The 21344-nt window shown below is 40.8% G+C and overlaps 1 protein-coding gene across 1 annotated transcript in view; it reads left to right on the forward strand.

Annotated features, from left to right (window-relative positions):
• The window catches only part of TMX3 (thioredoxin related transmembrane protein 3), a 115723-nt gene that overhangs the window by 18890 nt on the left and 75489 nt on the right, over positions 1–21344 (forward strand). Inside the window, exons 3-5 of the mRNA XM_082258600.1 lie at positions 107–146; positions 7433–7556; positions 19336–19381. Coding sequence (XP_082114726.1) covers positions 107–146; positions 7433–7556; positions 19336–19381 — 210 coding nt within the window. The remainder of the gene's footprint in view (positions 1–106; positions 147–7432; positions 7557–19335; positions 19382–21344) is intronic.

Here is a 21344-nt window from a genome sequence, read left to right on the forward strand (position 1 = left end):
AAGCACTATAAGACTGGCTGTTTTATATCCATTCTAGTTACTTGTACAACCCGTCTGTCTATTATTAATAATATCTTATGCATTTTTCTGTATTTTGTTTTCCTAGTTTCAAAGAAACCCGACAAGATGACATCTGGCTTGTTGATGTAAGTATATTCCTCTACCGATTGGTTGTGTTCTTGTGTACCGCCATTACAACCCTGAAGCCCTAAAAACTGCACTGTTCTACAGTAGTATGCAAGTCTGGATGTCTGCAGGTTTGCTAGACAATGAAAGGTTGAATGAAAAAAAAACATGAAAAGAAAAATGTTTAGAAAGCTATTTTCTGTGGCTTGCTGATCAGAATTTAGAACATATTGAAAAGGCATACCATAGACAGAAAACATTCCTAGACTTCTGTTTTTATATTTGACTCCTAAAAAAAAAATGACGTTTCCGGCCTATTTTGCAACTTTAGTGATTCCTGGAGTGCTCGCTATGCTGATCAACAGTTGGGCATTTTTAATTTTTTTTGGGGGTCCCTTACCTTATTTTCAGGGTATTTTTGATTGTACTTCCTCCTTCTCCCGCTCTGTGGCCACGGCCACCGACCTCACTTCCGCCTTTGCATTGCATCCTGGGATCTGTTTGTCATCACTCCCAGGAGGCTGGAATCAGGAAGAACTCCCAGAACACTTCCTGGAATCAGGAAGAAGGACACAGCAGATTACACTGCGGCTTCAGATGCCCACATCCAAGATGGCCACGCCCCAGACAGCGTTTTTAAAAGTACGATTTTGACTAAAATCCAATACTGTACTCCTTGTAAGTATGAGAATAGCGGTTCTGTAAAGGGCGATGGATTCGTATTATAGGGGTATTTTTAGTTAAAAAAGGTATTTGAGGCTGGAACTCCGCTTTAACCCTAAACCTAATGTCTATATACGTCCTGCCTCTTTTTCCCTCCCTGTCTTTAAATTGTGTGTGTATGTATGCATATTTTTTTTAAAACCTCTATTGCACTGCAAAGTAGCACTTCTGCACCTAGGCAAGAATGATGTGTGGGACCCTCTCCTAAATTCTGTGCTTACGCAGATGATTTGCTGTAGGACTTTTGCTCCAGACAGCCCTGCAGCACATCTGTACCCTTGTGGGTTTCCCCGCACATACACAAAGTGGAGAAAGCATGGAAGTCTGAAAACATCCCCAAGGAAAATATCCTGTGTGCACATTTGTATCAAAATGTTGTGCCAGGAGAGCTCTTTGGCATATCTGCACAGGCACCATAATGGTAGCGCCAGAAGGAGCGGGGGGTTGCACTGGAGGGGTTATCGGCATTTGCACACGGCCGCAAGAGGGCCATACAATGTAAGGCTTAAAGTAGAACTATAAGCAAAACGTTTTTTTTTTTTGCATAGCACAAAGAAGGGTTATAACCCCTGTCATGTTTTTTCCCATCTGTGTCCCATTGAGGAGATTTCCCTTCACTTCCTGTCTCAGAGCCAAACAGGAAGTGAGAGCAAATACCTGCAAATTAATGGAATTATTTGAGAACCCCCAGGTCACCGGAACTAGTGTCCATATTGTAAGATTTCTCCTCTATTACTTTTCTGGGGACAATCCTAAATGTGCGATTTTCTTTTACTTTTACTTTCAATAATAATAGTAAACAGGACAAATAGAGAGGGTGAATCTCCCTAATGGGGACACAGACATCAACAAAAACTGACAAGCTTTTTAATCCCTCTCCACTCTATAACAAACTAAAAAATGTTGCCTTTTAGTTCTACTCTAACTCTCTGCTCAGGAGTCACAGATGCTGTGTATAGCCTATTGTCAAGAGCCTGTCAAAATCATGGACAGGCTGAAATATGCTTTGGCTGAATGCGAATATATGCACATCCGAGCAGTACCTGTATACAGGGGCATATGTACTGTGCATACGATCCTACGTACAAATAATGCTTGTGTGAATATCTGCTTACAACCAAAGCGTATTTTATTTTGCCATTGATTTGGCCAAGAATCACTTCTAAATGTGTGCTGTATGGTGCTCCTGTGCCCTAAGGCCTCTTTCATACTGTAGGAAATTGAAGAAACCGCGCACACTAATAGAAAAAGTAGCTAGCAATGAGAGAGCCAACACCCATCTATAAAAAGTGTGTGTGTGTGTGTGTGTGTGTGTATATATATGTGTATATATATATATATAATATATATATACATACAGCGCTATATATATAAGGAGCAAGAAAACCAAAACCCTATGATGGTCAAAAATCTTACTCATCTAGCGCTTAGTATATACAATAAATAATTCAAAGAGACCCTAAAAGTCAAAGCAGCTGCTATAAAATGAAATAATACATACAAGGTTCAATAGATTCAGTTCACGGTATAAAAGAATCTAAAACACTAGCAGCGCTATATTATGCACATCGCATCTGTATGCATAAAAACAAAGGAACACATATAGTGATAAATTAATGACCGCATGCATGCATGAGAAAAAAGTCCCAGCTGAGAGTAAGTTGTCACAGTCCACGCAAGATATCAAACTTATATGAGGAAGGGTGTGAAGGATTCCTATAAGCACCCAATAAGCCTCCACCATCAAGACGTTCTCCCTGTCAAAATGGACACTCGCCAGACTGTTGAAAACACTGAGCCTGTATATCTCAAACAGATCTCAATTCATTGGACCTCAATTCTGCTGCAATATGGTTCCAGATCGTAATCAGGCCTCCAAATGTACTCCACTCACCTCATCCGTGTCATGGAAAAATACAAATGAAGCGGGGACACATAGCGTAACTCCGTAATATTTAATGAAAAAGTAGATCAAATGCTACTCACAAGGATAGATGACGTGAAGGCATTGCAAATGCATATAATATACTGTTACTCCAACGCTGCTACCCATGCTGCTAGATGCCTTAGCTGGCCGGATAAATATATAATTTAATGGCCCTTTCCTGCACGGCACCGTTCACTCCTTTGTCCAATGATCACTGAAGCATAGTAAACTGTGTTTACTATTCTTCAGTTTGTGAATAAGCAAGAAGCTTCAGAGCGCTCCCAATGAATTCATCTTTGCAACTGAGGCTGCAAAGAAAAGGTCTGATAAATCTGTCCAAAAATACACTTCTGGGGGGGGGGGGGGGCTTGTCAGGTAGGCTGTATGGGGCCCCGTAATTTCTAACAGCAGCCCAGGTCACAATGGTCACATGATCAGGACCTGTCTTTAGTGGGGACCGACTGAGAGCTGTCTTTGACAGCTCAGTCTCTGTACTGTAAGTGCTCACTCAGCACAGAAACATTGGCCACCCAGTGATGCATATGTGCGGCCTGTGGGCATTACATCCCTCCCTTTTGCTGTGGCACATATGTGTTACGCGGGTTGCAACCGATTTAATTTGGTGTTGTTTTTTATATTGGGTTTAGTGAAACATTGATCGATTGAAAGTAGAAAAATATTACTCCGCAGCAACAAAAGATATAAAGGACTCTCCACTTTTCCAAGCATATCTTCTATTAGTACAACACATTTGATTTCACCAGTTGGTTCTAGTATCTGTTTCTGTGTGTCCTTTCTCCGTAATATGAAAGGCAATAAGAATACATTGATCATCTGTCACCTTTATTCACACTTTTGTTTTTTTTTTTTTGCCTATTTTGGAGTGGCCACTGACTGAACCAGGATTTTTTTTATTATTTATTACTAGAAGTTTATCACCTTGTCACATACATATATTTGGAGATATAGCACCTTGTTGATTTGCTACCCCCTTTTTTTTTATCCTATTTATTTATTGAAGACTTAAGATTTATTTATTATATTTAAACACCTTTTTGAGGCAATATTCTGCACTCTTGTCACTTTATACCGTTCTTTTATATATTTTCATCCATCACTTTGCCACTGTCATTACTCGGAGTTATTAGCACTGTGCCACTTTGTTTTTCATTTTTACTATACCTACTGAAGACTTGTGATTTACCTACACTAATATTCAGCACTACAGCACTTTTTAGCATCTATATTTATCCATCACTACAGAATAGCGCAGCACTATCTTCCCTATTAATTAGAATACAGCGGAGTAGTGATTGTGTACATGTAAACTATAGCTGAAATGAAAACGGAACTCTTGCAGGGGGACATTGTGTTTTATTGATTTCTGTAGATTTCATTCCCCAAGTTTTACACAAACAATGTACGATTGCCAATATGCCTTAAATCCCGTAATGAGCACAAACCAAGGGGATTGAGAAGAAAGTCATTTGTTCAGCTGCAGATTTCTTTGCAATTTGTTGTTTAAACATTTATCTGGATTTTTATAAGTAAGATTGATTAAACAGTTTTTTTGGAGAATTCCAGCTGTTGTTCGCACTTATCTCGTATAGATCCTGCTTTGATTACTGCTATGATACAGCAAAAAAAGTGCTTGTGTTAGCAGAAATATAGGCTCAGGAAAATAGTACGGTGGAATGCTGATGGCATTTTTCTTACAAAAAAAGGCTGATGTTATTATTATCTAACAAATCTAGAAGTAATTCATGTAATACATTTTTATTTTTGATTTTGATGCAGCTTAACCACTTTACCACCGGAGGATTTTCCTGCTTTACGTCCAGGCCACTTTTTGCAACTTGGCACTGCGCAAATTTAACTGACAATTGCGCGGTCATGCAACGCTGTACCCAAACAAAATTTACATCCTTTTTTTTTTCCCCACAAACAGAGCTTTCTTTTGGTGGTATTTGATCACCTCAGGGCCAGATTAACGTAGGGGCTATTGGAGCTGCAGCTCCAGGCCCCTACCTTTATATAGGCCCCGGGTTGGCCATATTCACTGTTACCGCTCTTCTGTCACTTGTAAACACAGAAGTCTGGCTTCTATGCTCGCTTCCCCAGGCAGCTCCCTCAGAACCTCCCCACACAGCACCAAGGCCGGACAAGGAGGGACAGTTGCCAATGCATGGATGTGTTTATGGGCTTCAGAGACAGCATCCCATGTTGAATTAGGCATGCATGGCTGCACCCTTCCTCCTCTGGGTGCATGCCAAGGCACGGCCCTTAAGGCCCTTCAAAATCCTCAGCACCAAGCCCATGATGCTCTTAATCCGGCCCTGCTCTGCGCTTTTCATTTTTTGCGATATTAATAAAAAAAGAGCGAAAATTTTGCAAAAAAATTTACATTTTCTACTTTGACAGTTAAAAAATATCCAATATATTCAAGAACAAAGCACATCCCTCTATAGCGTGTACTATTAAGAGTACTAATCGTCATTTCTGTTTGCTGCCTTATTCCTCTGATATCGGCATGAATCACTTCTGACTAGGGATGATCGAACAGTTCGGGTCGACCATCGGTTCGACCCGAACATTGGGTGTTCGAAATTCAGCCGAATTCCGAACTTTTTGCGGTAAAAGTTCGGAATTCGGCCACCAGAACCGCACAAAATGCAATGGGACAGGAACTGGGCTTTAAAAGCCCATGATTGGCCCAGAAACGTCAGTAAAAGCCAATTGAGGGGGCAGGAGGATGCTGGGAATGTGATTGGAGTGACTACGGGGTCCAGAGGCCAATCAGGAGTGAATACGCCCCCCAGTATATAACATAGCCCCGCCAAACCTCTAGCACTGTAATACAGAGGCTGTGGAAGAGAGTGGAAGCATTTGTGTTTCTCCTGCTTCTTGTAAAGCTCCAGTGTCATTTTGCAATTCTCTTCTGCTGTATGGAGCTGTTCTTTTTAGTGTGAGGAAAGGGACATGCAGTGTAGTTAGGGTACTATATACCACTATAGTTAGATTCAATAATCTAGTTTTTGTAGGGATAGTTTTAAGTGTCAGGGTGACCGTAGTGTAGTTTAGGGTGACCTGACTTTGCCATGTCAGGGTGACCGTAGTGTAGTTTAGGGTGACCTGACTCTGCCATGTCAGGGTGACCGAACTCTGCCATGTCGGGGGGACCGTAGTGTAGTTTAGGGTGACCTGACTCTGCCATGTCAGGGTGACCGAACTCTGCCATGTCGGGGGGACCGTAGTGTAGTTTAGGGTGACCTGACTCTGCCACGCCAGGGTGACCGAACTTTGCCATGTCAGGGTGACCCCACTATGCAGATTCTGGGATAGGGATATATATATATATATATATATATAAAATACACATATGCTACAGAGCTGAAACTTCACAGGTACACTTTTTAGACCCCCCCAGACACTAAATCCAAAGAAATCTCATTTTTTTTTTTTCAATAATTGGCTCTCTATCAAAAACGACAATTTTTAAGAACGTTTTTTTGCCTGATTCATAGTCCCTGGGGCATGACCCAGAACCCTAGGCACTTTTTAGGGGCATTTTATTACCTAGGGTTTCTGATAAAAGAAATACCGTATATAATGTTTGGGTGTTATAAGTAATTTTCGAGCAAAAAAAAAATTGATTTCAGCTTGTAAACAGAAAATGCCAGAAAAGGCTTAGTCTTGAGGTGGTTAACCATGCAGCCGGCTAATGAAGAAGAAAAAAAATGTACCCCATTTCCCCCCCATTTACAGATTTGAGGTGGATAAAAAAAAAATCCTCCAGCTGTGCTATTGTACAGTATTCTGGCATTGGGACTCCGCTGCAATTGGAATACTCTTATCCACACTGCAGCGAAAATATAAAGGCCATCCTGTTCAGGAAAAGTCCATCGCTAGATCAACTTCTGAACGAAAATGGCCATACATGGATCAAAATTCTGGCAGTTCCTGCTGAACCAGCTGCATTTCAATCCAAGTATCCTGTGGATTTAATTTAAATCAAGTCGATTTAAGTCACTAGTAAAAAGGCTTAGTTTAAATCCACTCAATTTAAATCATAATTTGTAAAGAGCAACTGTCATCTCTGTGCCGCAGCGGCTTCTCCTCTGACCGGCTGTTGACTCACCGACAGTCCCATTTACTTTAATAGGACGGCTGGTGATGCGGCAGTGACACAAAAAGCTGAGGGACGTGGCGGCAGCAGGCGAGTGCATGCCCGCTAACGGGCGCGGCCATGATGTATCTGAAATGACAGGTGCTCTTTAAATGTAAGGACTCATTCCTGCTGGTAGTAAGTATGAAATTGTGTGAATGCATCAATGCAGTGCATGTTAGTAACATCCATTGCAAGATCCCTTATTGGCTATATGGCAGGACATAACAGTAACACACGGTTCGGCATGTAATAAGATTAGCAGGGCCCTGCTTGTGCGGCCGGGGGGGGGGGGGGGGGTGGGGGGTAAAAAAGGTCATAACTATGGGGGGATGATTTGATGCAGACAAGTAAAAGTACCGTTTTTAGGTGGAGATGGGATCTCCTAAAGGTGGACAGAATAGGAGATGGCTGAACGGATGGGTAGACTTGAGTCATGTTGTCTATACTATGGCTCGTTTATGACATATTCCTTTTTCTTTTTCTTTTAGTTTTATGCTCCCTGGTGTGGTCACTGCAAGAAGCTTGAACCTGTCTGGAATGAAGTTGGCATTGAGATGAGGTCTAGCGGTTCCCCAGTCAGAGTTGGAAAGATGGATGCCACAGTTCATTCAAGTAGGTGCATTGTACATGGACCAGGTTAAGAACATGGTGCACAGATGATATTGTAGTCCCATTTAAGACCAAAACTAAAACCGACTCTGCATCAGATTTTATCTTTTAACCACTTGCCGACCGCCGCAAGTACATATACTGCGGCGGTCAGCCCCGGCCAGGCAAAGTGACGTACCGGTACGTCACTAGCCTGTCACTCGCTTGTGAGCCAATAGCGGGCGAGCGCGCGCCCGCCCCAGCTCGTTCCCTAACAAGTCAGTGCGTGTGACCGGCAGACCCGATGTTCGCCGGTCACTCTCGATCGTTCGCCGGGAAGGGATAAAGGCAGGCGGCTAATGTAAACAAGCCACCTGTCATTCTCCCCTGTGTAAAAATGGAGATCAGATGGTTCTACTATGTAGGACCGTTGATCTCTGTTTTTACACTAGTAGCCATGTCCAATCACAGTTAGAAACACGCCCCTAGGACACACTTAACCCCTCCCTCTCCAATACAGTTAACCCCTTCCCTGCCAGTGTCATTTTTACAGTAACAGTGCATATGTATAGCACTGGTAACCCCAAAAGTGTCAAAAATGGCAGTCAAGGGTCCGATCTGTCCGCCGCAATGTCGCAGTCCCGCAAAAAAAATCGCAGATCGCCGCCATTACTCGTTAAAAAAAAAAAAAACAACAAAAATCTTTCCCTTTGTTAGTAAACGCGATAACTTTTGTGCAAACCAATCAAAATACGCTTTTTGCGATTTTTTTTTTTTTTTTTTTTTTTTTTTTTTTACCAAACATATGTAGCGTAAAACAAATTGGCCAAAACATTTTCATTTTTACATTTTTTTGGGGGAATTTCATATAAAAAATGTGAAAAATATTGTTATTTTTGCAAAATTGACGCTCTTTTTTTTTGTTTATAGCGCATGATCAAAAAATCGCACAGGTGATCAAATACCACCAAAAGAAAGCTCTGTTTGTGGGGAAAAAAAGGACGTCAAATTTGTTTAGGTACAGCGTCGTACGACCGCGCAATTGTCCGTTAAAGTCACACAGTGCCGAATCGCAAAATACCCCCTGGTCAGGAAGGGGGTAAAATCTCCTGGGGCTTAAGTGGTTAATTAGACCACAGAAGTTAAAAATCTGCAGCTGTAATCTATGTTTTTCCTGTAGCTGAAAAATAAAAACGAATCTGATACACAAATCTGATGGCCCTGAATGTGGTCATAAACCCTCTTATATACCCAGTGAAGTAAACAGCCTCAGATGATACACCGTGATGAAACGAATCCTCCTACATAGGTTTTACTTGTTTATCTGCAGTCTTCTCTTCTCTACATCCGTTCAAAGTGCTGAATTTAAAGAGTAACTGCATGTTTGTTGAGAAAGAAAACATTCCCCTCTGGGTGATCTCTGTACATTGCAAGGATTTTAACAAACTTTGTTGCAGATTCCTATTTATTGTTATTCTGAAGAAATCCTTGTGTGTTTGTCTGTGTCCATGTGGAAAAGTGAATCTAATGGGAGTCGTTTCATAATTATCAGTCAGCTGCAGCACCTGCAGGGCTCTAAGTGTTGGTTCACACTTCAACCATGTCAGACATCGCATGTGATTCACAGCGCACTGCTCTGCAAATCGCATGCGATGTCTGTGTGTGGTGAATGCAGCCATACAGATCTGATTCATGCCATTTGCGAACTGATCTGGGGGTGTCGTTAACTTCGTATTGACACCCCCCAACGATTCCCATATGGCAGTGTGAACTGACTGCAAGTGGAGTGCGATGCAGGAACCTGCAGTGGATTTGCAGGGATCCCGCATCGCATATGTGTGAATCGGCACTAATGAGGAAAGCAGCTGGGCCTGCATCCCTTTTTGTTGCAGGAGATGCCAGAAATCTGACTTATATCTTAGGCAGACTTCTGGGAAAACCAGTGAGCAATTCACACAAGGAGGAAATGATGTTTCTGGGGTGTGCTCAGTATACATTCTGTGTACAGAACAGCTCCAGGTAGCCATATTGCATTGCATTTCCAGAAAATTACAACAGCTGCAGATTGAAAAGGAAAGGTAATTTTAATAACATTCAATTACAGTATGATTTGTGTCACAATTGTATACGCTGTATTTTTTATTCTTTGTTTGCTATTGACACATGATGTTTACAAGTTTTATTTATTTATATATATATATATATATATATATATATATATTGTGTGTGTATGTATGTATGTATGTAGGAATGGCAGAGGATCCCCAAATCCAGGTGTGAAAGACTTGTTGCATCTTTCCCAAAAAGACTCCTGGCTGTATTAGATCAAAAGGGGGCTTCTACTAAATACTGAGCAAAGGGTCTGAATACTTAGGACCATGTGATATTTCAGTTTTTCTTTTTTAATAAATCTGCAACAATGTCAACAATTCTGTGTTTTTCTGTCAGTATGGGGTGCTATGTGTACATTCATGAGGAAGAAGAATGAACTTAAATGATTTTAGCAAATGGCTGCAATATAACAAAGAGTGAAAAATTTAAGGGGGTCTGAATACTTTCCGTACCCACTGTGTATATATATATATATATATATATATATATATATATATATATATACACAGTGGGGATCGAAAGTTTGGGCACCCCAGGTAAAAATTTGTAAAGTTAGATTTTATTTCCATCATTGACACTTTCAAACTAACAGAAAACAAAAAAATGGCGTCTGCAAAAGTTTGGGCACCCTGCAGAGTTAATATCTTGTACTGCCCCCTTTGGCAAGTATCACAGCTTGTAAACGCTTTTTGTAGCCAGCCAACAGTCTTTCAATTCTTGTTTGAGGTATCTTTGCCCATTCTTCCTTACAAAAGTCTTCCAGTTTTTTTGAGATTTCTGGGCTGTCTGTCACGCACTGCTCTTTTAAGGTCTATCCATAGATTTTCCATTATGTTGAGGTCATGAGATTGTGGAGGCCATGGCAAAACCTTCAGTTTACGCCTCTTGATGTAATCCCCCGTGGATTTCGAGGTGTGTTTAGGATCATTATCCATTTGTAGAAGCCATCCTCTCTTTAACTTCAGCTTTTTCACAGATGGCATCAAGTTACCATCCAAAATTTGCTGAAATTTTCCCTGTGCCACTGGCTGCAATACAACCCCAAAGCATGATTGATCCACCCCCATGCTTAACAGTTGGACAGAGGTTCTTTTCATTAAATTCTGTGCCCCTTCTTCTCCAAACGTACCTTTGCTCATTCCGGCCAAAAAGTTCAATTTTAACCTCATCGGTCCACAGAACTTGTTTCCAAAATGCATCAGGCTTGTCTATATGTTCATTTGCAAAGTTCAAACACTGATTTTTGTGGTGAGGACGTAGAAGAGGTTTTCTTCTGATGACTCTTCCATGAAGACCATATTTGTACAAGTATCTCTTTATAGTGGAATAGTGTACCACAACACTCCAGTGTCTGCCAGATCTTTCTGGAGGGATCGTGCGGTCAAACGTGGGTTTTGAATTGTTTATCTCGCAATCTTGCAAGCTGTTCTGTCTGATATTTTTCTTGGTCTTCCAGATCTTGCTTTAACTTCCCCTGTTCCTGATGACTGCCATTTCTTAATTACATTCCGAACAGAGGATATTGACATCTGAAAACGCTTTGCTATCTTCTTATAGCCTTCTCCAGCTTTGTGAGCGTCAACTATTTTCAGTTTCAGTTTTCTAAACAACTGCTTAGAAGATCCCATGGTGCTGATTGTTGGGGCAAGGTCAGATGAGTCTGGGCATTTAAAACCTTTGAGATTGACATCACCTGGTCTTCCCAGACGATGATTGAGAACAATCCATGACACTGGCAGGCCTCAGCTTTGCAAAGGGGGCAGTGCATGCTATAAATTCTGCAGGGTGCCCAAACTTTTGCAGACGCCATTTTTTTGTTTTCTGTAATTTTCAAAGTGTCAATGATGAAAATAAAATCTAACTTTTGTTGACATATTATAAGAAGGTCTAATCTGTAATTTGATGCCTTTTGGAGATTTTTCCATCTTTCCTTGACTTCTTTATGCACATTAATACAAATTTTTACCTGGGGTGCCCAAACTTTCGATCCCCATTGTATTTATATATTTAGCAAAGACTCTGAAGAATAAAATGGCGGTCGTTGCAATATTTTATGTCACACGGTATTTGTGCAGCGGTTTTTCAAACGTAATTTTTTGGGAAAAAATACACTTCACTGAATTAAAAAAAAAAAAAACAGTAAAGTTAGCCCAATTTTTATGTTTATTGTGAAAGATGATGTCACACCGGGTAAACATACTGTATACGTAACATGTTATGGTTTAAAATTGCACACACTCGTGGAATGGCGACAAACTACGGCATTTAAAAATCTCCATAGGCAACACTTTCAAATTTTTTACCAGCTACCAGTTTAGAGTTACAGAGGCGGTCTATTTCTAGAATTACTGTGCTCGCTTTGACAAATGCGGTAATACCTCACGTGTGATTTGAACACCGTTTACATTTGCGGAGGCGACTTACATATGTGTTAACTTTGGGGACGCTTTAACATTTTTTTTCTATTTTTCTATTGTTTTATTTATTTATTTTTTTCACTGTTCCTTTAAAAAAAAAAAAAATCGGATCACTTTTATTGCTATCACAAGCAATGTAAACATCCCTTGTGACAGTAATAGGCAGTGACAGGTACTCTTTATGGAGGGATCTGAGATTTAAAAGACCCCAAACCCCTCCACTGCACTTCAAAACGCCAAAATCCGCATTTTTAAATACTGACATTTTTTTTTTTTAAATCCGCACCATTGGCAGCCAAGTAAACCGGACGTGACGTACATTGCTTCCCAGGTTACTTCATCAGAGACCCGATCCAAGCCGAATCCGGCTTTGTTCAGGACTCTGACCATCCAGCGATCACAGCACTGGATGCTCGCATTAAATCCTGTGCATTTTCTGCCTCACAGGGCTTACAACCACTTTAATTGTCTTTTTGGCTATTTGCATGAAAAAGCCAACCTTTATGTGCCCCCCCCCCTTCATTTTCTGTCTTGGTGCCAATGGTGACCTCACCAGGACCAAAAGAGAGAGTTATTCTCTAGACCAGGGGTCTTCAAACTATGGCCCTCCAGTTGTTCAGTAACTACAATTCCCATCATGCCTAGTCATGTCTGGGCATGTCAGAGTTTTGCAATGCCTCATGGGATGTGTAGTTCCGCAACAGCTGGAGGGCTGTAGTTTGAGGATCCCTGCTCTAGACTGTAGGCAGACACCAATACAAATTTAAATAAAAAAATGCCAACTTTTGGATTTTTTTTTTTTACATTTCTGAAAAAAAAAAACCAACATTTTAGCATCTGTATTAACTAAAGAAATATTATCATTGTGTTTGATCTACAAACTGGTGTTTTTTGTCCCAGATGGCCTCAGAACACGTGCTGGAGATTTCTAAGATATATTACAAATCAGTTTTTTTCACTATCTCACTCAAACCATGTAAGGCCAAACTCTGGGAAAATGTAAAACAATCTCTTGCTTCTGCACTTTAGGCTCCTTTCACACTTGTGCAACTTGTCCTGCGACTTGGGACTGCAGAGTCGCTTGACAAGTCGTACTTCATGTTTTCCAATGAGTATCGTTCATATCTGTGCGACTTCAAGTCGCAACGACTTCAAAGTAGTCCCTGCACTACTTTGGGCTTATTTTAATGCGCTTTGGGATCCATAGACATAGGCATTGCCTCAAACCCAGTCAAAATCGCAGCATAAAAATTGCAGTAAAATCGCACTACTTTTAGGTCACATAGGTGTGAAAGGGGCCTTGGGGTGGACGCAGAAGTAGAACAATGGGTATTACTGATGTGGGGGCTTTGCAAATGCATGGTCTATTTGTGCTGAATGGCCTAAGTGACAGTTTCTCTTTAAAGGAAAGATGTATTAAGGAATTGTGGAGGTTTCCTATTGTTTATTCTTTCATCTCTGACAATGCCAGGTTCCTGGCTGCCTTGCCCATCCAGTGGCTACAGTCTTGTTTCATTTCCTGCCCTGAAGGAAGTATGGATATTAGAGATCCTGACTTTCTATATCTGCATGATTGTTCACTTGATGGTGTATTGATGGCAGGGACAACCTGACATCTAGCATTTTCAGATGGAAATTGACAAAGCCGTGTCTATATTTCTCTCTGTATAGCAAGGGATCCTCAAACTATGACCCTCCAGTTGTTCAGGAACTACAATTCCCATCATGTCTAGTTATGTCTGTGAATGTCAGAGTTTTACAATGCCTCATGGGACGTGTAGTTCCGCAACAGCTGGAGGGCCGTAGTTTGATTTAGGTTTCCTGTAATGAGAATTTGCAGCGGTCTACCAAGTAATCTGTATATTTTATGTAATCTCTGTGTTTGTCCCTATAGAAAACTGCCATTCATTGTAAAGTTCTAAGCTTGCTGCAAATGTCACCATCTGCTTTTGTTTTTCTGCACATATTGTAAATTTTACACTGAAAAAGTTGGTAAAGGCAAACCCTTCAAATGTAAACCAGTCTGCCAGGACATATCCCTATGTTTACCCATAGCCTGCAAATCACACACCCTGCATTTACATATATTATTGGTTTGTTAAGAGCGGGTTAACCCTATAGATATTTACCAGAAATACTCTGCTATTCGAAGGACTTCAGTTACAAGATGAGTCTTTACTACAAAGGTTTTAAATCTCACTTCATATGGCTTTTTTTAAAAATATCTTTTTTTTTTTTCAAATTCTTTATTTTATTTTAGAAAACACAAACAATGTGTAAAGTGCAGTAAAACACAGGTAAATAAAAAAAAAAAAGTAAAACCGAGTAACCGACAAGATCACCAGCAAATGCAAGAGACATAGTCTCAACATCAAGTTAAACAAAGAAAACATAGTGCATGTAAGCTTATCACGCTTTAAGAGTATGACCGAAATCAGGGTGGCCTGCTGAGCAACAGAGCATATGACAATTAAGGTTGACCCATTATACGGGAACGCCAAAGCAAGGCAGGGACCACGTGTCTGGCCAAAGGCCATTCGGTCAGTGGAATAACATAAGGGGGGGGGGGAGGGTAAAAGAGTACAGAACGGGAAGAAAGGGAAGGGACATAGAAGGTAAAGAGGGTAGATGTAGAAGGAGCACCAAGTGTGGGTTTGATAGGGAAGCCAGTAAGAAAGGTAAGTCGGGAAGAAAAAGTGGGAGGGGGGAAAAAAGCGGAGGAAGGGAGTTGACAAAAAGAGAGGTATGTATGGAAGTTCATCCCGCACGGGTGACCCCAAAGCCAAGCAGAACTGCTACAGCTGGGGAGGCTCACTTAAGGTCTGCCCTTCATCAGAAAGTATGAACTCATTCCAGCAAGCCCACGTTTTAGTGTATTGCTCTTTCCTACCGCGTGCAGTGAGTACCAGATCCTCCAGATCATTAATCCATTTCACCCTCCTCAACCAGAGGGAAACCGTCGGGGGGGGGGGGGGGGGGTCGAGCTCCTCCAGCATAAACTAATGCAGGATTTCGCCGCATCCAGAAGGTGTCGCAACACAGAGCGTTTATATCGTTTCGGGACCATGCCCTTTACACTATGTTTAAAGGATGAATATTAACTTAAAACAGGAGGTTTTTTTTTTTTGTATACATTTTCACTTCCATCATAAACCCCAAAAAGCAAGTTTATTTTGCATTTGTTACAGTTGCACAGATTTTATTTTAATCGCCAAGCGTAAGTGGTGTTGTCACCATAAAAAAGGACCATGAGCCTGTGGGCTCCTGGTATGCTATTAAAGTGCATGCCTGCATGTGCATAAGCATTTGGCCTTTTACTTAAAGGGATGGTAAAGGCAGAAGATTTTTGTATCTTAATGCACCCTATGCATTAAGATACAAAAACCTTCTGTAAGCATCAGCCCCCCTAATACTTACCTGAGCCCGTCTTTATCCAGTGATGTTGCAGGAGTGTCTAAGCTGCCTGAGACTCCCCTCCTCATTGGCTGAGACAGCAGCAAGACATGATTGGCCCCCGCTGCTGTCAATCAGAATCATTCAAAAGAGAGAGGGCGAGGGGAGGGTCGCGGCTCTGTGTATGAATGGACATGCGGCTATGACTCGGCTCGGGTGCTCCATAGCAAGCCGATTGCTGTGGGGGCCCTCAACAGTAGGGAGGGACTCGAGAAGAGGAGGATCCAGGCTGCTCTGTGCAAAACCAACTGCACAGAGCAGGTAAGTATAACATGTTTGTTATTTAAAAACAAAAAATAAATTAGACTTTTACAATCGCTTTAATAAGGAAGAGGCACAAAAAAAAAGAAAAAAAAAATTCTGTGGGTCTACCAAAATTCCTACCAGGGTAGTAATGAGAAACGCATGAAAAGGGAAGGGACTTTAAATTCTAGCATTTATGACCATGTATTTATATCCATTTTTGTGCGCAAAAAAAAAAAAAAAAAGTGTGTGTGTAATTGTACTATTGGCTTGATTTACTAAAACTGAAGACCTTTGGCAAAAAATTTGATTAGTTTCTATGCAGAGCTGCCCCAGATTTTGCAATATCCAGTTTTAGGCTCAGTTGACACTGCCGCGATTTTTGGATCCGCCTTGTGAAATACCACGTTAGTTAATGAGAGCTGTCTTAATTAGCACTACTGAAGTCGCTCTGATTTAGAAAAGGTTCCTGTACTACTTCAAGTCAACTTCTATCCAACTTGTGCCCATAGACTTTAATGGAAGTCCCCTCCAAGTCAGATCCTCATCTATATTGATGTGATTTGGATCCGACATTACAGGAAGATTGCCCAGGCATTCCCTGAAAGTCGCATTAAAGTACTACTCAAGTCCCATCACCAGCAAATGTGAATAAAGCCTTAGTAAATCCACCACTATGTGTCAAAATATGGACATAATTACACAGTCATGAATGCTGCATTTTAAATTCCCCTTTCATGTGTTTCTCATTGTTCCTTAAAGTGTTTGTAAGCCCCCTCATATACCCAGTGAAGTGAGCAGCCTCAGATATACAGAGATGAGAAAAATCCTTCTACATAGGTTTTATGTGTTTATCTGCAGTCTTCTCTTCTCTACGACCCTTCAAAAAGGGCAGATTGTGTTAAAAAAAATATTTATCTTTTTAGTAACACAGAGGAGGGGGCAGAGAGACTGCAGTTACACTGTGTGAGAGCTGATTGGAGGAAAGGAACACACCCCCTCCACACAGCAGAAGAACTGTGTTGTGAATAGACAAGCTCCATTGCAAGCTCTTCCCTACCTCCCGACACAAATTAGTTTCATGTGTCGGTCAAATGTCTCTGTGACTCATGCTGATAACTGAGGAACGAAGCGCCAGAGAGAAACAACACTTAAAGCTTTGGAGAGAGACAAGTAAACACTACAGATATATGTGATTAGTTCAAATGTTATATCTGAGGTTTACAATCACTTTAAATTGGCTTGATTTAGGACCAAATAAAAGCATGGTCTCCATCTTTTGATTATACTGATTATAATCTTTATATTGATATTGGGGCTCCTTAACCTTCCCACCCCTTATCTAATTGCAGCACTCTTATTGACCACAATTGCAGCACTCTTATTGACCACAGAAGTGCTCTGATTGGACAGGGTAGCAGGGAAGGGCTTAGCCCTAAAATTAGGAAAGTGGCCCCCTGATAGAAAATTAAACCAAGAAGGAGTGCACATAGGAGGCTTTCTTGAGTAAATAAGGTTCTTAAACTTGGCAGGACTTTTCCTTTCAAAGGTTTAAAAATAGCTGTCTAGGGTCACTTAAGGCTGCGATAAATAAGAGTATATTTGTCCTACATAATGAAATCGTCACCTTTTAGTCAGTTCTCGAGACTGTAACATGGCACCCTGTAGAGGCGGCAATTTATTTCTGCCTGTGCAAATGATTTCCCATCATGTGGGCTACCAGCTCCACCAGGTCATGCGGCTTAGTATTTTTCTGATTTTTTTTTTTTTACTTTTGTACTGCAAATATTTCTTCCAACATTATGGTCTTTAAAGAAATAACATTAGAAACATTCAAAATGCAAGGTTGTGTTATAGTCATACAGTAGATGGGATATAAATAATAAATGCTACTATGTCTGATAAGGTAATTATTATTGTTTATGTAGCTATTGTGGTATAAATGTAACATTTTATCTAATGAGAAGTTGACTTCTCTGCTCCTCTGCAAATAATAGTCATCTTTTCTCTCTCTATTTTTATTGTACCCTCTAAAAAGCACAGTGGACCTTTTTTTGAGAATTTTTTATTGTACCCTCCAAAAAGCAGTTGGATCTCTCTCTCTCTCCTCTCTCTCTCCGCTCTCTCTCTCTCTCTCTCCTCTCTCTCCCCCCCTCTCTCTCTCTCTCTCTCTCCTCTCCTCTCTTTTTTTCGACCCTTTTGACTCTTTTTCCCGACCCTTTTGACTCTCTTTTTCCCGACCCTTTTGACTCTCTTTTTCTCGACCCTTTTGACTTTTTCTCGACCCTTTTGACTCTTTTTCGCGACTCTTGACTCTTTTTCCCGACCCTTTTGACTCTCTTTTTCCCGACCCTTTTGACTCTCTTTTTCTCGACCCTTTTGACTCTCTCTTTTATTGATTGTATTCTCTGAAAAGCGAAGTGGACCTTTTTGAGTTTGTAGCTCATGAGAGTTCAGATTCTGCTGTTTAAACTTTAAGGAGTCTCAGACAGAAGAGGAGAAATGTCATGATGTAAGAGTGACAGATGTTAGGTGAGGATAAGTATTTCTTATGGGATTAGTCTAGTCTATGGAATCCTGATATAACTATGAGAAGGATTAACATTGCGGTAATGCATTGGCAAAAAGCTCTGACTTATGAGCTGTGGGAGCTGCTATTATACTGTAACTCCCACAGGGTTGACATCTTTTGATCTTTCAACATCATAAGATTAAGATTGATTTTACATTTTTTTAGTACAAAAGTGGTTGAAACATTTTTTTTTTTTAAATTAAAAACATATAGCTGATTTCATACAATCACAGTGTTTTACACAACATCAAACTGCACATCCAAAGATCATCTGTTTAAATAGAATATTATTCCCACCGGGTTGACCAGGGAGATGTTTCCACACAGTTCTACTAAGTGGAGCAACATTTGACATTTTTCAACGTGTTTCGTGAATTCTAATTCACTTTGTCAGGAGCAGATGATTTTGACAAGGTATTAATCAGCCCAATTTCAAAACGGAGGTCTCCAGGAGGAACAATGCAGTCTACCCTGGGAGCTGTGGGGGGCTAGAACCCCTAAACAGAGAGGCAAAGACAAGGTGACAAGGGGTCCATGGGAACAAGCCAAGGAATCCATATTGTTTATGGACGCCATGATGTTTTAAATATTTATGATATGTTATATCTTTCAGCGCTACTAGTGTCACAGATCAGTTTATGTAAACTTTATTTGTTGCACCCCATTCTAGATCCTTTTTATTAGCAGCAGCTTTTACCTGTATGGTTTTATGTACCAATTTCTTGTTCTCATAGTGAATTTTAGCGCTGGGTGAGTACGGTAAGTGGTTTTGATTTCTTGCTCCTTTTATCTATAATCCATATATAATAGTTGAACCTTTCTTAAATGGCTGTTCCAAGGGATCCTGTGGTCTTATTCCAAGTCCTGGGTATGCAAACCATACTCCTAAGAGGTTGGTATTAGGAATGCTTTTATATCACCTTATCTTTCAGTTTACAAAAAATAGTATTGTATTTACATTTGAATGGATATTTCAAAGTGAAACAATCCTTTTTACTCTTTGCAGGTATTGCTTCAGAATTCGGGGTCCGTGGATTTCCAACAATAAAACTGTAAGTCCTATATAAACTGAAAGAACTGTTCTAAAAAAAAATAGTATTTTATTTTTCCTTTTTAAAGTGAAACCTCATTCAAATCTTCCAAATTGCGACACTGTAAAATTGTGACAAAAATGGGCTGGTTTTTAATATCTATCCATTTTTTTACCTTGTTGCCTGCATTAAATAATTATAAATCAACTTTCCCACAAACCTTTGCCCACACCCCGCAAAGCAGGTGTAGCTTACCGCTCCCCAAAACGCTATACTTGTGTATATCTCACTCTGAGGCCCGCTGCATTGTTTACATTCCTCTGCCAGTCTTGGAGATCAGATATCCATATGTGCCCATGAGAAATGGGATTAATTTGCCAGTTTGGTTATTTCAATTAGCCATGATACTCTATATATGTTTTTGGCTTAACAGCTACTCTGCAAGATTGCTTAGAGGACTGTCTGATATAAAGATCAGCAACCAATAAGCATCAAATGGTTATTTGTATGGCTCAGGATTGAAAACCAGTTAAGGTAGCTGACTGGCTGTTATCAGGCATCAAGGAATGTTACTTTTTATCTTTTTATGGAAAAGGTCTTTAGTGACTGTTGTGCAAACTTTGATTTCCTTTTTAAAATGCAAATTTTTAAAGTTTTTCATTCCTCACCTAAAGTTAATTTCCAGCCCAAGCCCTTCCCCTACCCACTCCATGGAGCTCTCCACCCCTACATTTATTTGGAGGAAGCAGTTGTAGAATTTGTCTTCTGGTGCATAGTCCTTTTTCCTTGTCACCACATCCCCTGGGCTTGGTGAGAGCGTTACTGACTTGATGGCATCAGCATCATTCTCTGAAACAATGTACTGTGAGCTTAGGGTAACATAATGATGCAAAAACAAATGACCACCTCTCCTACCTATAACTGGCCTTTGCAGCAAGGAGCACAGGGAAGGGCAATGCATGTCAAAGAAAATTTCAAGCTCAACTAACTGACCAGCCATCAACCAAGTGAATTGTCCTGTCTAACAGTATGCGTTAAAAACAGGGGTTTAGTTTCCATACATTTGCAAATGCATGCGTAAGCTGCAGAACCACTTCATGGCACCCCAGTTTTATCTGCAGTCCTAACTCAGATTTTGAGTGACTCCATAGTAGAAGCACATGCATGATAATGGATAGACAGAGGGCAGGTGAGCCTGGAGGGAGCCCTACCTTTTTTTTTTTTTTTTTCTCTCAAATAAAATGTTATCCCGTATTTGAACTAACCATTCCTTCGAGGTAGGGGAGTCTGCAGAGTTCCAGTGGCGAAGTATTACCTTCCGGGCTTGAAATAATGCCCTCGCTATGACCTGCCTGAGTGCATCCTCTATCTGTAGGTCACTCAGAATTCCCAGCACACAGATTTTTGAATCTTCAGGTATATGTACCTGAAAGACATTGGCAATGGTGGCAGTGACCTCTTTCCAATATCTATGCAGCTTTGGGCAGCGCCACATAAGGTGAATCAAGTCTCCCCGGTCTCCATTACATCCGAAGCATGTAGGATTCCCTTCTTCCCATGAGGAATAACCTCACTGGGGTGTAGTGGACCCATAGGAGTAAATATAGCTGAGACAGATGCTGTGCCACATTCAGGGAGCACTGCTTGACTGCCAGGAGAGCCTTCCTTCCCCTGCTCCTCCTCCAAAGAACCTAGATCCCCCTTCCCATTTGGATACCACACTCATGGGGTGCTCCTTTAGGAAATTTTATAATAGCATTAAGTAACACTGGGAGATGAAACCTATGTATGAAACAACTTCGTACATGTAATTGAATATCGGAGCGGGCGATTGTACCCACAAAACGGGCCCACTTTGCGTTTTCACCACATGGGATAGCTGCATGTAAAAGAAGAACATTGAGGTAGGGAGTTTATACCTCTCTTGTAATTCCTGGAAGGAGCACAGCCTACCATTAGTGAAAATATGGTGTAGGTGAGTGAT

This window comes from Pelophylax lessonae (genome assembly GCF_965119305.1).
Source record: "Pelophylax lessonae genome assembly, chromosome: 5".
Classification (NCBI taxonomy): Eukaryota; Metazoa; Chordata; class Amphibia; order Anura; family Ranidae; genus Pelophylax; species Pelophylax lessonae.